Source organism: Cottoperca gobio, chromosome 9 (assembly GCF_900634415.1).
Source record: "Cottoperca gobio chromosome 9, fCotGob3.1, whole genome shotgun sequence".
Taxonomy (NCBI): domain Eukaryota; kingdom Metazoa; phylum Chordata; class Actinopteri; order Perciformes; family Bovichtidae; genus Cottoperca; species Cottoperca gobio.
The window spans coordinates 7,869,395-7,883,044 of record NC_041363.1 but is presented as its reverse complement, the minus strand read 5'-3'; the positions used below and the strand labels follow the sequence as shown (position 1 = coordinate 7,883,044).

Here is a 13,650-nt window from a genome sequence, read left to right as displayed (position 1 = left end):
GATGCAATAATCTTGGATGTTTTTCTTTTTATTAAACTATCTTATATTATTGTACTTGAACACAGTAAGACACACTAATAAGCATTCGTAAGTTATCCACCTCTGTGTCAGGTCTTCATTGATGGCTGATTGGCTGAATGACTGCGCTGCTGTTGATTGACAGGACGCCATGAGGCTTGTCATTGGGCTCTATGGTCACTAGCACAGCATTGGGTGATGCTAGCACAGCATCTCCTCTGATGGTCTCCTCCAGCAAGACCAGATGGAAGGATTCTGCGATTTCTGGCATGACGTCGTCACTGATTTTGAACAACAGGCTGGTCTGGTAGACAAATGGGGGGAATGTAACTGTTCTGACCGGCTGTAAGTCGAGGAAATCCACATCTGGTGTGGCGCTGCCCATTCCTCCACCGCTCACCACCATGTAGTCTACAGAGACCTAAAGACAGTATGGTCCAGATGGTTTAGATGAATTTGTCTCATGCTTGTTTTTTCTGCATCAATATATTGTGTATATACGTGTATATATATACACACACACACCTATATGTATGTATATATATATACTATATGTATTTAGTATACTGTAAGTATATAAATAAAGTGGTTGTGCCCTATTCTATAACAATCAAAAGTGTAGGTATATAAATAACTGGATTGAAAGAAAGGAACCTCGGTGTCATCAGAGCCGACGAGTGGCCCATCCTCAGTCAACCGACCACGGGTCACATTGAGGGCAATGACTCCAGCGGACTCTGGTACCACCATGATAGAGTGGGAGAACCGCAGTGGGCTGTCATTACGCCGGATTCTCAGCTGGACACTGCTGCCGTTGGGTCTGAGGAGGGCTCCACCTGCCACGCCCGTTAGCCTGACTGAAAACACCTCATCATCCTCTGGGATCTGGCCAACGAATAAAAGTAAAACACATTCACATAAAGATGTATATTGTACGCAGATGTTTCAGAACACTGAGTAGGTCATTTCTGCTTGCTCCTATCAAACTTTGACAGTTTGATCTTTAAAAATGGCAAACCCATCAGGACAATCTGGATATTCTTTTAAAATGCCACAACACATGTTACAACAGTGTCAAAAAATGTGATGATGGGACAAAAAATGAAATGACAGATCAGCACACGCTTATCCATATATGTGACATTAGCTTTAAATGAGGAGCTGTTTCAATACCTGGTCATCCTGGATGAGGATACTGAAGTGCACTACAGCCTGTCCCACAGGGATGGTGATGTTCCCTCGGTCTGGACTGAGGTCCTCGATGGCAGGGTTGGGACCTTCAGAGATCTGAACAGAAGGAGTCGTGGTGATGTTTACACTTTGGCATGCAAATGTACTGTGTGCAGATTTTCATTATTATTATTATCATTCATTAATATGCTGCATATAAATAATGGAGAAAAGACTATTTCCTACCTTGGAATTACATCAAAGAATTGCACATTCCTGAATTCTTCAAAACTCTTTGATTCACAAGTCCATGTTAAGCCAGTGGGATAAACTTACAGACGCATATTCAACAAGCCAAAAAACAAGCTCACATCTATAACACTGTCTGTTCTTTCTACTATGAAGCACAGTGTCTTAGCTGTGCTGGTGTTATGTACAGTGCATTGCCCTCTCACCTCAAAGTTCACAGTCACAGTCCCGAATGTTCCCTTTTCTCTAATTAGGGTGAAAGGCACATAATGGTTCCTTCCTCTTGGTTCATCAACTACAATCTCCTCAGTCTGAGATGAAAAGGGTGGGACAGTGAAAAAGACAAAACCCAGTTAGTTCAATTTAAATGATGAAGTATTATCAAGTAAATCAAGTACAGCCAACTGACAACGTAACAATGAAACCAAGAGAAGCTTTGATTTCATTTGACTCCTTTGAATGTGAGTGGTCCTGACTGTTTTCTATGTTTTGTATTCAGTGTTCCCAGTTTTAGATCTGCTACACATTTTTATAGATATTGATCATTTCTCATAATACTGAACAAATACATTTAATCTTAATGTGTTTAAATTGACAAATTAATTGATTTTTTTTTTGCGTACTACCTTGGCAGCAGTACTTCAGATAAAAGGTAATGATAATAAAGTAGTGAAATTAAATTGAAAGAGACACAGAGACAAAGGGAAGTGATCAGATCGGGATACGCAGCATAAAAAAAATAAATCTCCCATGGCAATATGGAGTAAATATCACATTCAATCTCTCTGTATTTTGAAATCCTTTTCGTGGTCTAAAAAATTGGAAGTTAAATCCCCTTTTTTTTCTTACATAATTCAAATTAATTTTGCAATAACCACAGAAATTCAGGAGAATACAAATGAAGAAGAAAATAAAGAAAATAACTGCCATACAGGAATTAATTGAGTACTCTAACATAAACACATCTCCCAAGGCCAGGAGGCCTTTATTGATTCTAAGCAAGCCAAATCATTATCCAGCATCTGAGACCGTCTGTGGGGGGGGGGGGGATAGGGCAAACAGTTATACCACAGCTACCATGGAAACACTAAAAACTTCCACTGATAAGTGAATCCAGGGAGTCTTGTGGTTTTAATTACCCCTGGGAACCCACAACCACTAGATGGTCAATTCTCCCACAACCATACTAGCATGATTAAACCCCTCTCTGCAGTAGAGGTTGCACATAACTCCACCCCCAATCCTTTACTTTCCACTACTACCTACACGGTAATTCGTCACCAATACAAGTGCATGCTTATGGTGCAAGTGCAGGTTGGGCCAGCGAAGTTCTGAAATATTGGTGACCTCAAATCTGACACAGTGTGGCACAAACTGGGAAAATGACTATATATTAATATATTAAAACCCCCAGGATTTTGTTTCTGGAGGCGATCTATACTCGAAATAATTTGCATAAATAAAAGAATGCTCTTGTTACAGATTTCTAAAAGCTGCTGCTGTTAACGCATTTGCATTATAAAACCATGTGACAAACTATGATACATTGAAGTAGGATTAATCATAGTTAGAAGTGATAGACCGTAATCACTCTAAAGTGAAGGAACAAATGAATACAAGATGCATGAGGATGACAGGGGTTTCTTACTGAGTTGAAGGCAACTATTCCAAAGGCGTTGTCATTGGACAGGATAGTGATGGTTGCCTTGTTTGGCGTTCCCAGTGTCACGCCATTAGAGGAGCTCTGGAAAGCAGGGAGAATTGAAATGGTTAGATAAATACAGTATGTACCTGAACACATCTTAACCTCCCCCTGACACAAAACCAGAACGCCTGCCTTATCCGTTGTCTTGTCTAATTTCTGAGCTCCCACTGAGAAGGTACAAAGACAGGAAGTACTGGTATCAGCCTGGTTGATTTGCCAGGTTAGCTCACAGCTGGACGCCTCTTCAGGACTTGCGTTGTGCTCTGCGATTCGGCACTAAGACCTGACAAAGGCACTAGGCTTAAAATCACACAGCGACTTCACGAGGCTTACACTGTGAGTTTTTAACTTGACATAAAGAACCAGATCTGTGCAAAGTGGGTTTTAATTTTTTCTGAACACCATTAAAGAGAAAGACCACAGCCTTGTTATTTGGTGTAACTTCTCAAGGTTTCCATTCGTGAGCTTACCAATGTTTTTACAAGCCTCATGGACCAACTGCGCTGACAACCATGTCTGAGCTTCAAGTGCTGAAGACTTCCACCGAAACGTCCAAAAATCCCCATGCAACATACTCACATCTGCGCATAGGTTAATTACTCTACGTGGCAGCTATGAAAGCCTTGACACAGTGTGATAAACAGAAACATAATTTTGAAAAAGATTTTTCTCAGCCACCACAGTCCAATTATTAAAGCTTCTAAGCAAAACAACGGTGTGCGAGTGTGTGCGCATGGTAAGGTGAGAGCAGACAAAGGAGAAGACGAATAACAAGAAAGTGCTTAGGCCTCTTGCATTCATCCGTCTATTCAAACAGGGCTTTTCCCAGCTGCAACAGAGCTTTCTTTCCGCTGCTGAGCTCTTGTAGCGGTCACCTCACAGACACTGAATCCACACGCTTTCACAAAGCCAAGCCACTGGCCGAGCCAGGGAGCTGCTCACACACATACGCGCACACTCGTGTATGCCCAACTAAAAAAACAGACTCAAATACAGAGTGATTCACACACACAAATTGGCTACTTAAACGGCAGCTTTGTTACACACATGTAGCATAACATAAACCCTGCCTCCACTAATCTAAATGCTCCGACCCGCTGTGTGTTTCTACCCTCTGTTCCCGCAGAGCGCTGAGAGGCTGCACCTGCTCTGAGCCACAACAAGTCTAGACAATTTCTATACAACAAGTCTTGCTCTGTCATATTCACTTCTAACAAAGTTATTCTTAATATTTTCTATTGAAACACATTTTACAGGTTTAACTGTCACAAATGATAAATGAACCCCCGATCAACCCTTTGTTTATTACTCGTGCTTGATCTATGACACCCCTCGTAGCGCACATTCATCCTCCAGACAGTCCTTCAGTAAGCTGATAGGGTAGCATTTGGCCAAAGCTTTGTTTCCGCTGTAGTGTAAACAGAAGGGCTAAGTGGGCCTCATCTGGTCTTTCACTCTAGTAGCAGGCTAAATAGGGGCTTGCGCTACTGGATTTTAACCAGATGTCACAAATATGCATTGTCAAACTGAAAATGTTGTGAAGAAAGTCACTCTTGCTGAAAGCTGTTCCGAGTTGCTGCCGTTGTGTAACCGTACGTAGCTGATTCACAATGACCTTTGTCTCAGGTCTTTTAGTGAGGGATAAGACAGGCAGACAGCAAGAGCAGCCCCCTCTAACTCATCAATCAAACCTGACAGCTAAAGGCTACGTGAAACCATGGAGATAGTCTCTAGGTGTAAGGCATCCTGGTCTGTGATGGTGAATCCTTTGGCAAGGATTTACAATGTATACCCATTAAAAATCATCTGTTATAGACAAGGCTATGCACAATAGTAAGCATAAAACATTCAGCAAAAGCAAAGAATTGCAAGCAATATGTCCTTTTTCTTTTGTTATCTTACAGTAACTGGACTAGAAGAAAGTAGTTAGTTGCACCTTCTGATGGTATGGGGCGTTTTTGTCACCCAAAGAAATGCATGACAAGATTTTAACGTACTTTCATCAACAAGTGTGTCAATTGCACTGTTGAACACACAACATATACAGAAATGAAATCCTCGGAACGGACATGCCCATCGAAGTAAATGGGGACACTGAATGAGAGAATCGCTTTAATCTACTGTGTGGTGAGGCTGTGGCTGTCAAAGTGAGTTTCTTTTCACAAAGGTGTCTTTTAGTGGGGAACCTCAGAGGCGCACACAACATTTAGCCCCACCCAGGCCAGCCCTGGAAAAGTCCTATAGAGCACACACATCAAAGGACCCTGCAGCTCAGAGCCTCCCAGGCTTACTGTGGCTGTCGCCCCCACTCTCTAGTGCTTGGTAGATGGGGTTAGGGTTTAAGACAGTCAGGCAGGGGCAGAATTAGAACAGTGAGACAGTGTGGAAAGGAAGCTTGGAGAGAAGGGAGTGAGGGAGGAAGAGGAAAGGGAGTCATCCCCAATCCAGAAACGGACATTGAAAAAGAAAAGTTGGCACACACACACACACACACACACACACACACAACAAGAACGGGCATTTACCAGCAGTGTAAGGTTGAAGGTAAATGTCTCATCGGCTTCAGGCAAGTCGTCCTCTTTCACAGCAATGAAGATGGTCTTACTGGACTCAGTGGACAGAAGGAAGACTGCAGTAGAAATGCTGTCAATGTCCCCTGTGTCGACTCCCTCGAGCTGGATGAAACAAACATTTAATTGTATGAGTACATGATTTGTGCCCTAATAGGCTGCCTTGGGTTTGATGTTTCTGCTCTTCCCAACAGCAGAGAAAATATATCGTGGTCCTTGCTTTGCACTGGTGCCTTTATCCGCTTAAACTTGAGTTGCACTCTTGTCTATGCCCATTAGCTTCCAGGTAGGAAGCCGGATATTAAACAGTATTTCATTAACTAATATGTCAGCTCAGGTATAACAGTTCATGTAAGAAGAAATATGGTAAAGATATCAAGAAGCATAGGAAACCCCCCAACCACACTTCACTGCACGGACAGCTCGCTTTACCAGACACCAACTGTGAGCAGCTGACACTAGACCTTATGTGGAGGACGTAAAGCCAAAACCCACTCTGTGATGTCCAAAACAGTTTCTGCAGACACAGTCCGCTTACTTGCCAGTTTTTCTGCCATAGATAAAAGGGGTCACTGATTCTCTCCTTTACTGGACATAAAGGTGGCAGCTCAGCAACACAGCACGGTGATTACATACAGACAAGATAGATGTCTACAGACAAGTTGAGGAGTATTGATACATGATGAGTCATCAACGGGGAGTTTTGTTGTCATGTCCTACCAGAACCACAGCTGTCACATTGACCGGGTCTCCCACTCTCTCCACAAACAGCCGGACCACAGTGTTGCTGCTCTCGTTGACAACAAAGTCTGTCTGCCCCAGGAACCGCAGCGTGGCTGACTCAGACGTAGTGCCAGGGATGGACAGCGCCAGAACCAATCCAGCTAGCAGGAGGACAGGGAGCATTCCTACAAAAAGGGGAAAGCATATGGAGGACATATTAAAAAAAAAAAGATGCAGGACAGATAGACATATTACATATATTTAAATAAAGCAGAGGTCAACGTAGGTATATTGAGGAGTTTTGGGATAGCTACAGAGAGTACAGTTCATAAATACACTCCAGATTTGGAGATCTGTTCTAATATTTCATAACACTGCTCACATTATGAGTCAAAAATGTATATGAACACCTACCCACCACCCGTAGGAAATTTAAGTCAGTATAGATTAAAATGAATATGATCTAGAGGCAGTATCGAGTGGCCAGATGTTCAGATGGCCTCGCTTTTGAAAATGTGCAGCCATGCTGGCTGGCAGTTTTGCGGGTTATTGTGGTCTAAATGATTTATAACATTATTCCATCATTTCAACGGCTGTTGTCCTCATGTTGTCATAACTGTTAAAGCAGTTGTTGTTGAGTTTATTCTTTTTGACCACATGCCTTTAATGTCGTGCCAGAATAAATGTGATCACTCAAGGTAGTTTCAGTGGTTCAGTATGAAGCTTCAGACAGCCTCCCGTACAGTTGTGCTCTGCCAACGCTCTCTTCTCTCTAATTATCTTTTCTGATCTCCTGCTTCCTCCAATCATCCTCGCTTCTCTTCTACATCCCTCTGCTCTGCACTTCTCCTTTCCTCTTCTTATCTGTCCTCCGATTTCTCTCCCTCAGCTCTCTCACCCAGAATAATCCTAAAGCTGGATGGAGCCACTGAGACAGTTGTCATGGTTAACACAACAAAACAACACCGCATGACAAGTGGGGTGGAGCCAGCTTATAGCTAAATTGCAGCCACTATGTCCTGTCTTTCACCACCCTGCTGCCTGTTACCCATCCCATTCATAATCTGCACGCAGCCTTGCCAACAGTATGAACACGTAAGGTCTTAAAAAAAAAAGAAGCTCTTAATTACAAGGTTGAAAAAGAACATCAGCAGCTACGGTGGATGAAGTCATTCTGTTTGGTTCTTTTTTCGAAAGCAGAAATCGTTTAGGAAAGTTGGACATTGAAAATATCCCATTTTTCATATGTTCCATTACTGTTATATCAATCTGAGTTATTCGCAGTAGTGGCGGGTGTTTAAAATAGCAACCATGCATCAATCAGTCAGCTTAGAGAGCAGAACAAGACCCTGTGTCAGCATTAGAAGTTGTTGGTTGACAGATACAGTCAGGATCAATTAATGCAGACGATATGCGTGTGTGTGTGTGACAGAAAGAGCGCTTACGCATATGTTTGAAAGTTTGTGTGGAGGTGGTGTCAAGGGGCACGAGTGTGTGTGCGTGCGTGCATTTGCCACACACATGCCAGCAATGTAGAGATTCCTGGGAAATCCATCAAAAAAGGATTTAGAGCTGGTGGGGAGTGGGGCTGGACAGTGGGGAACAGAGGGTGAGGCTAAGGGAAGAGAGGTGAGTGTGTCGCTGGACAAAGAGAATAAATCCTGTTATTCGCCCCTCTCTCTCTCCTGGGGTTGGGAACTTCCTGCACTACTGACACAGAGCTTGAGTGAAAAGCTATTAACCCGCTCTCTTGCACCATCTCACTGGGACTGCCTTACACACTTTAGGTCTACACTCGTCTAGGCTACACTCTCATGGGAACCCGAGGGTGTGTGCATCCGGACACCTGCTAGTGTGTATCCACTTGCCTGCCTAATTGAGCCATATTGGACAATTAAAGCACCAAATGTCTATTTTGGTCATAGCAATACAGCACTGACCAAAGCATGCACACTTTCCTAAAAATCACCACCATTGTTTTCCCAACAGCAGACAAAAGATACTGTACTGTCTCTTTCCTGTGTTTCTGCTGGTGCCTTTACCTGCTTGATCTTGAGTTGCGCTTCTGTCTGTGCCCATTAGTTTCCCCGAAGGAAGCCTGATATTACACATAGATATTACGTCTGACTTCCACCTCTCTGTTTCTTCAGTAAATCTGCCTCAAAACCTCACTTCCAAACTTCCAAAGGATTGCCTAACCTCACATGAACCACAATCTTTTAGATGGATTGTAAAACAGAGGGGTGGTCCCTTTCGCGACCACTGACCGAGATGCCGCATTTCCTTCAAAGGGTATAATACAAAGCAGATGCTGTGTGGATGGCACAGGTCTGTTTTACAAGCAGTTTTTGTGCTGGCATCATGCGGTGTGCCAACCCTGAGCCCGGGGGTTACAGGAGGACCAATGGTCTGTCCGTCACAGCAAAAGGCAGCGTGGAGTGCCTGGCGCAGACCTCTGACATTGATAAGGCTGGGAGTCAGAGTCCATGTAGAGAGGTGCACAGCGACGCAGCGACATGTGTGCACACACGCTCAAACACACACACACACACGTTTTCACACATGGGTGCATTTGCCAGAGATGGCACAGTCGGTATATGCATCCAAAATGCAGGATCTCAATGCTTAGATCGACAGATGGGTGACCGGCCAGGACACCGGAGAGCTCTGAAATGCATGAAAACACACTGTCCATCACAAATATCGCGGGCCAAAGGAACAGAAAATGACGGCTGGGGCCAGAACTCTGGGACCTGGCGCTTTAACAAGCCACAGACAAGACCACAACTAAAGAGACTTCACATTCTGAACATCCAAAATTGCTTTTATTGACATAGTCTGAGACACTAACCTCAGACAGCTGACTTTTCTTTTATATTATATTACTTTATTTCCTGGAACTCACAAGGCATCCAATTAAATATGTATTTATAGTACTGGCTAAATATGTGATGCACATCATTGTGTTCATCCACAACAGAACAACAATGCATTGTCGAATGTACTCGTAAATAAGTTATCAAGCTTAAATAAAAATGTAACGTTGGCCTGAAACAATCCTGAATCAGTTTTTTCACAAACAATTAGTTGCAAATTACTAAAGTTGTTATTTAAATCTTATTATTATCTCATTAAGTCTAGACCTTGAAACTGCTTTCACCGTAACCATTTTTTGTTAATAATACTTCTAGCAAACTTCTTTCTTCTTTTCAATATGCCGAGTCATGTAGAATTATGGTGCTCTTGCACAAGCAGGCTTTGTGCTTGCCAGGAAAAGTTTATTAGCGCTTGCCTTTGTGCTAAAACAGAAGTGCCACTAAGTCCACTTATTTCACCGGCTAAGCTCAGATCAAAGCTAAAAGGGAACAATACATAGGCAACACACACACACCCATACGCACATGCAAATGTACACACAAACACACGTATACTTCATGTAGAGTTTCCCTTCAGTATCCACATCACTCAGTCCTCTCTATCTTCTTAACTCTCTCGTACATCACTTCCTTCTTCTTGGAGACAAACTCCTTTTCTTGTATCTCTGTGATGGATAGCTCATCAGCTGACAGCCTTCCCAGCAGGCTCAAACGTGATAAGCACAGTGACCAGTCACCAGAGATAACATCAGTGCTGGTCAGCGGTGGTTTGACCCCGTCACCTGTTAGCCCTTCTTAAAACAGCCTATGGGTGTTAGGAGCCTGGTTCACAAAAACTATTACATCGGATCCCTTGCAGACACACACTCACACACTCACTCACTGATCTATTGGATATCCCTGTCAGAGGTGCTGAGGAGGTGTCTGGTTGCAGGTCTGCTCCTGGGGTCAGCGCGAGCCGGTGATGCCTCTTGGGTTTCTGCTGACAGTGGCCTCTGTGTCGTAATCTTTAGCATCAATTATGCATTGCAAGTCTAAGACTTAACAGTCAGAGGATGGTAGTAAGCATGACACTGCACTGTGTAGCACGTGTCATGTCATCAGGTAATCAGGCAGTTTACCTACACTGTAAGCGTACATAATTATACAAGCTGTCACAGGTGGTCATGTTTGACAGTGAGAAACTGAAATTTCTCCTAGTTAAGTAAAAAAGAAACTGCCTTCATTCTCCAATCTGCCCTCCCGTTTTGCCACTTTAGCTCTCTGGGAGCTTCTCTAAGCTTCTCGAGCCTCTATAATCATAGCCAAGGACCTTTTCCTTAGTTATTTCACTGAGAACACTCTGTATTGGAAGCTTTAAAAGAGGAAAGCAATACTCTTACTTCCTTTTTGGTAGAGGGTGTGTGGGATAACAGTCTGGAGAGTTTTAATCAAGGGCTTTCCCATGAGGCATCTCTGCCCTGAGGCTTCCCTGGTCCTGAGACGCCCTTGGAGAAGAGCTTGTGGTTATATCTGGCAGTTAGTCACATGCACCCGCACACACACACACAGCATGTGATCTCCAGTTGTCTGACACTGGGAGCCCTGCAGTGGGATCTCATTCATCAATCTTACAGCTCTGGTCGGTGATATGGAGTCAGTCTGGCCACAAAAAGAAACTGCTCTGTCATTAACATCTACTAATATAACAGTGTTCAGGACAAATTCACACTAAAAAACAACAACCACGCAAGCAGACAGTGTAACGGATACTGACAGAGAAACAGATAAGTAAACACGGAGCCAGATGGTGCGGTAGGCATACAGAAAGAGTTGATAATAAGCCCTTGTGTATTAAACTCTATTCATGTGTAATGTGTGGGGTAACACAATTCTTCAGGGGTATAAACAGTGGCAAATGGCCGGATTATTATTCAGACGTCAGATTTAAGATGAAAAATGCCTGATATGAGCAGGCACAAGTCAAAATAAGCTGTTGATACCTTAAACACAAAACAAATCATATTACATAAAACAAAAGAATAATGCTATTGTGTCATTTAATGCAAACAATCAAACCGTGGTGCCTCCTCTGCTCTGTTTATTGGATTGTTTTCCGTTTGAGCTGCACTTGACGCTAAGTGATGCCACCAGCCCAATGTGTGTCAGGCCCTACCACAGAAACCACCCACCGTCCGCTCTCAGCCCGGCGTGGCCGTAGCTGCCATACCCGGTCAACTCACGAGAACCATAATTGCACTTCACGTGTAGTTTCCCCCTCTGGTATTTTTAGATCAGTGAATGTTCTCGCCATACAGAGAAGTTGGGGAGAAGAAATTAAGAAACTTAATAAGCGAGTAGAGCTAAAACATACATCATTAAATCTGACAAAAACTCTGTGTGTTATTCACTTGGCTTATTTTGGAGAGCTCTACCCCAAAACAGAATTCTATTTATTTTGAGGAGAAAAACAGAAAGCCTACCATTAGTCCAACAGGAAGGGGAGAAAGATTTTTTTTTTGGGGGGGGGGGGGAGGATGGCAGTGTGCTGAATTGCAGCAACATTCTGCCATTCCACACAAGGGGAACTAGAAAACACTTGAATGAATACCTCTCTAAAGAACAAAAATGCATGAGGTCATCCTTCCAGCTATTGTCAGACGATACTACTTTTCAACCAGGCATTTCTCCTTCAGGGGCAAGAGGCTGCCAATCAAGTGTGCATTTTACTGTGAAAGAAGAAACGGAGAGAGGGAGAGTTTTCCTGAGGTATTGTCCACATGGCCGTGGTCGGCTGCTCTTAAGTTGGGCCAATGGCATCTCGCATCCTTAATTAAAAACAAGACTTTTCTTCTTCTTCTTCTTCTTCTTCTTCTTCTTCTTCTTCTTCTTCTTCTTCTTCTTCTTCGGAAACAGTGGTAAGGAAGGAATATAGAAAAAGGAAAGTGGTTCCAATTGAGTAGGAACCAGTGTGTGAGCAATTGAGAGCGTTTTCAAGTTTGAGCATTGGCTGACTGATTAGCCTGTATGACACACAGTGATGGAGGCAGACAGAAAAGCACTTTCAGGGGATTAATCAAGGTTGTGCTCTCCACAGCCTCGCAGACCAAAGGACCAAATTCGAAAGGGTATTACTTCATTGCATGTAACTGGTTGGGCCTGGATGAAATGCTAATTGCATTTCAAAAGAGTTCCCAAAACCGAGAGGCAACCCAGGACGGGGGAGTATTTTCATTGGAGAAGAAGCGGGACTTTACGATTCACTGACCAGCGCACAATTTTAAGGAGCAGGCTTTTGTTCACTCATGCTCCTTTTTGTGTTTTGTGTGTATTTCTAAAATTGCCACAGTTCTACATTCTTTTGTTTCTCCCACTTTTTGGCATGCTGGACCAACTCTCCAAACAGAATCCAAACCATCCTATTCAGACTCACTCCTTTTCTCTCGGCTCTACTCTATCACTCCTAAACAAGGACGCGCACAACACACACATTGTCAGTACAGTAGGTGAGGGAGAGCCCCTCTTTCAGGCCTTTGCACGATAGGAAAACTAAGGGCCAGATGGCAGGATCGAGAAGGAAGCAAAATCCCTGAACCCAAGTCCCAAGTGCGGTCAATAGAACCTGATTATCATACAGAAAAATAAGAAGAAGAACTGTTGTGCTGGATGAAGCTTTCACCAAAGTGGTCATCAATATTGTTTGTCACACAGATTCAGAACCAGTCATTCACAGAACTGCTGTGAATGTGAGAAGGTGCCTTCACAGGTGTTCACACATTGTACCTGGACACAACACATGTGTTTAAATGGCATCTTATCTTGTATTGAATGGCGTTTCAATGTAATCCAAAAACCGAGCACCTCTGCAGTGCTTCACAGATCACACAATGAAAGGTGCAGGGTGTGTTTGTCTATTTATCATCACATAATCCGGACCTTGTGAGATATGTTAGTCACAAAGCTTCAACCTCTAATGAAAGGCATGCAGAGAAAGCGGATATATACATCTTTTTACAACAATAAACACACCCCGCCACCTCTCCGCCATGCTCCGATCAACCACCCCACTCGAGGAATTCCTCTGCCATGACCAACTACAGTACAATGAGGGAAGTGAGAGATAAACAGAGAAAGAGACAAGAAAAGAAAGAAAGAGGGGCTGGTGTAAGGGATGGGGCAGATGGGGGGGGGGGGGGGGGGCAGAGATGAGTGTGTGTGTGTCTGGATGAAATAATACGGAGTGGGTCATCCACTCACATTGGGGGATGGCGGATAGATAAGGTTGAAGGATAATGGAGAGAACTAAGGGTTTCGTAAGATTGATCTAAGAGTTGGTGACCTACATCAACAGGTTTATGTT

At 43.4% G+C, this 13,650-nt stretch overlaps 1 protein-coding gene across 1 annotated transcript in view; it reads right to left on the bottom strand.

Annotated features, from left to right (window-relative positions):
- Positions 1-6,618, bottom strand: part of adgrv1 (adhesion G protein-coupled receptor V1) — an 88,859-nt gene extending 82,241 nt beyond the window's left edge. The window contains 8 exon segments of the mRNA XM_029440497.1: positions 101-129; positions 131-439; positions 673-903; positions 1,192-1,305; positions 1,644-1,748; positions 3,086-3,181; positions 5,668-5,817; positions 6,433-6,618. Coding sequence (XP_029296357.1) covers positions 101-129; positions 131-439; positions 673-903; positions 1,192-1,305; positions 1,644-1,748; positions 3,086-3,181; positions 5,668-5,817; positions 6,433-6,618 — 1,220 coding nt within the window.
- Positions 6,619-13,650: the final 7,032 nt, after the last annotated feature.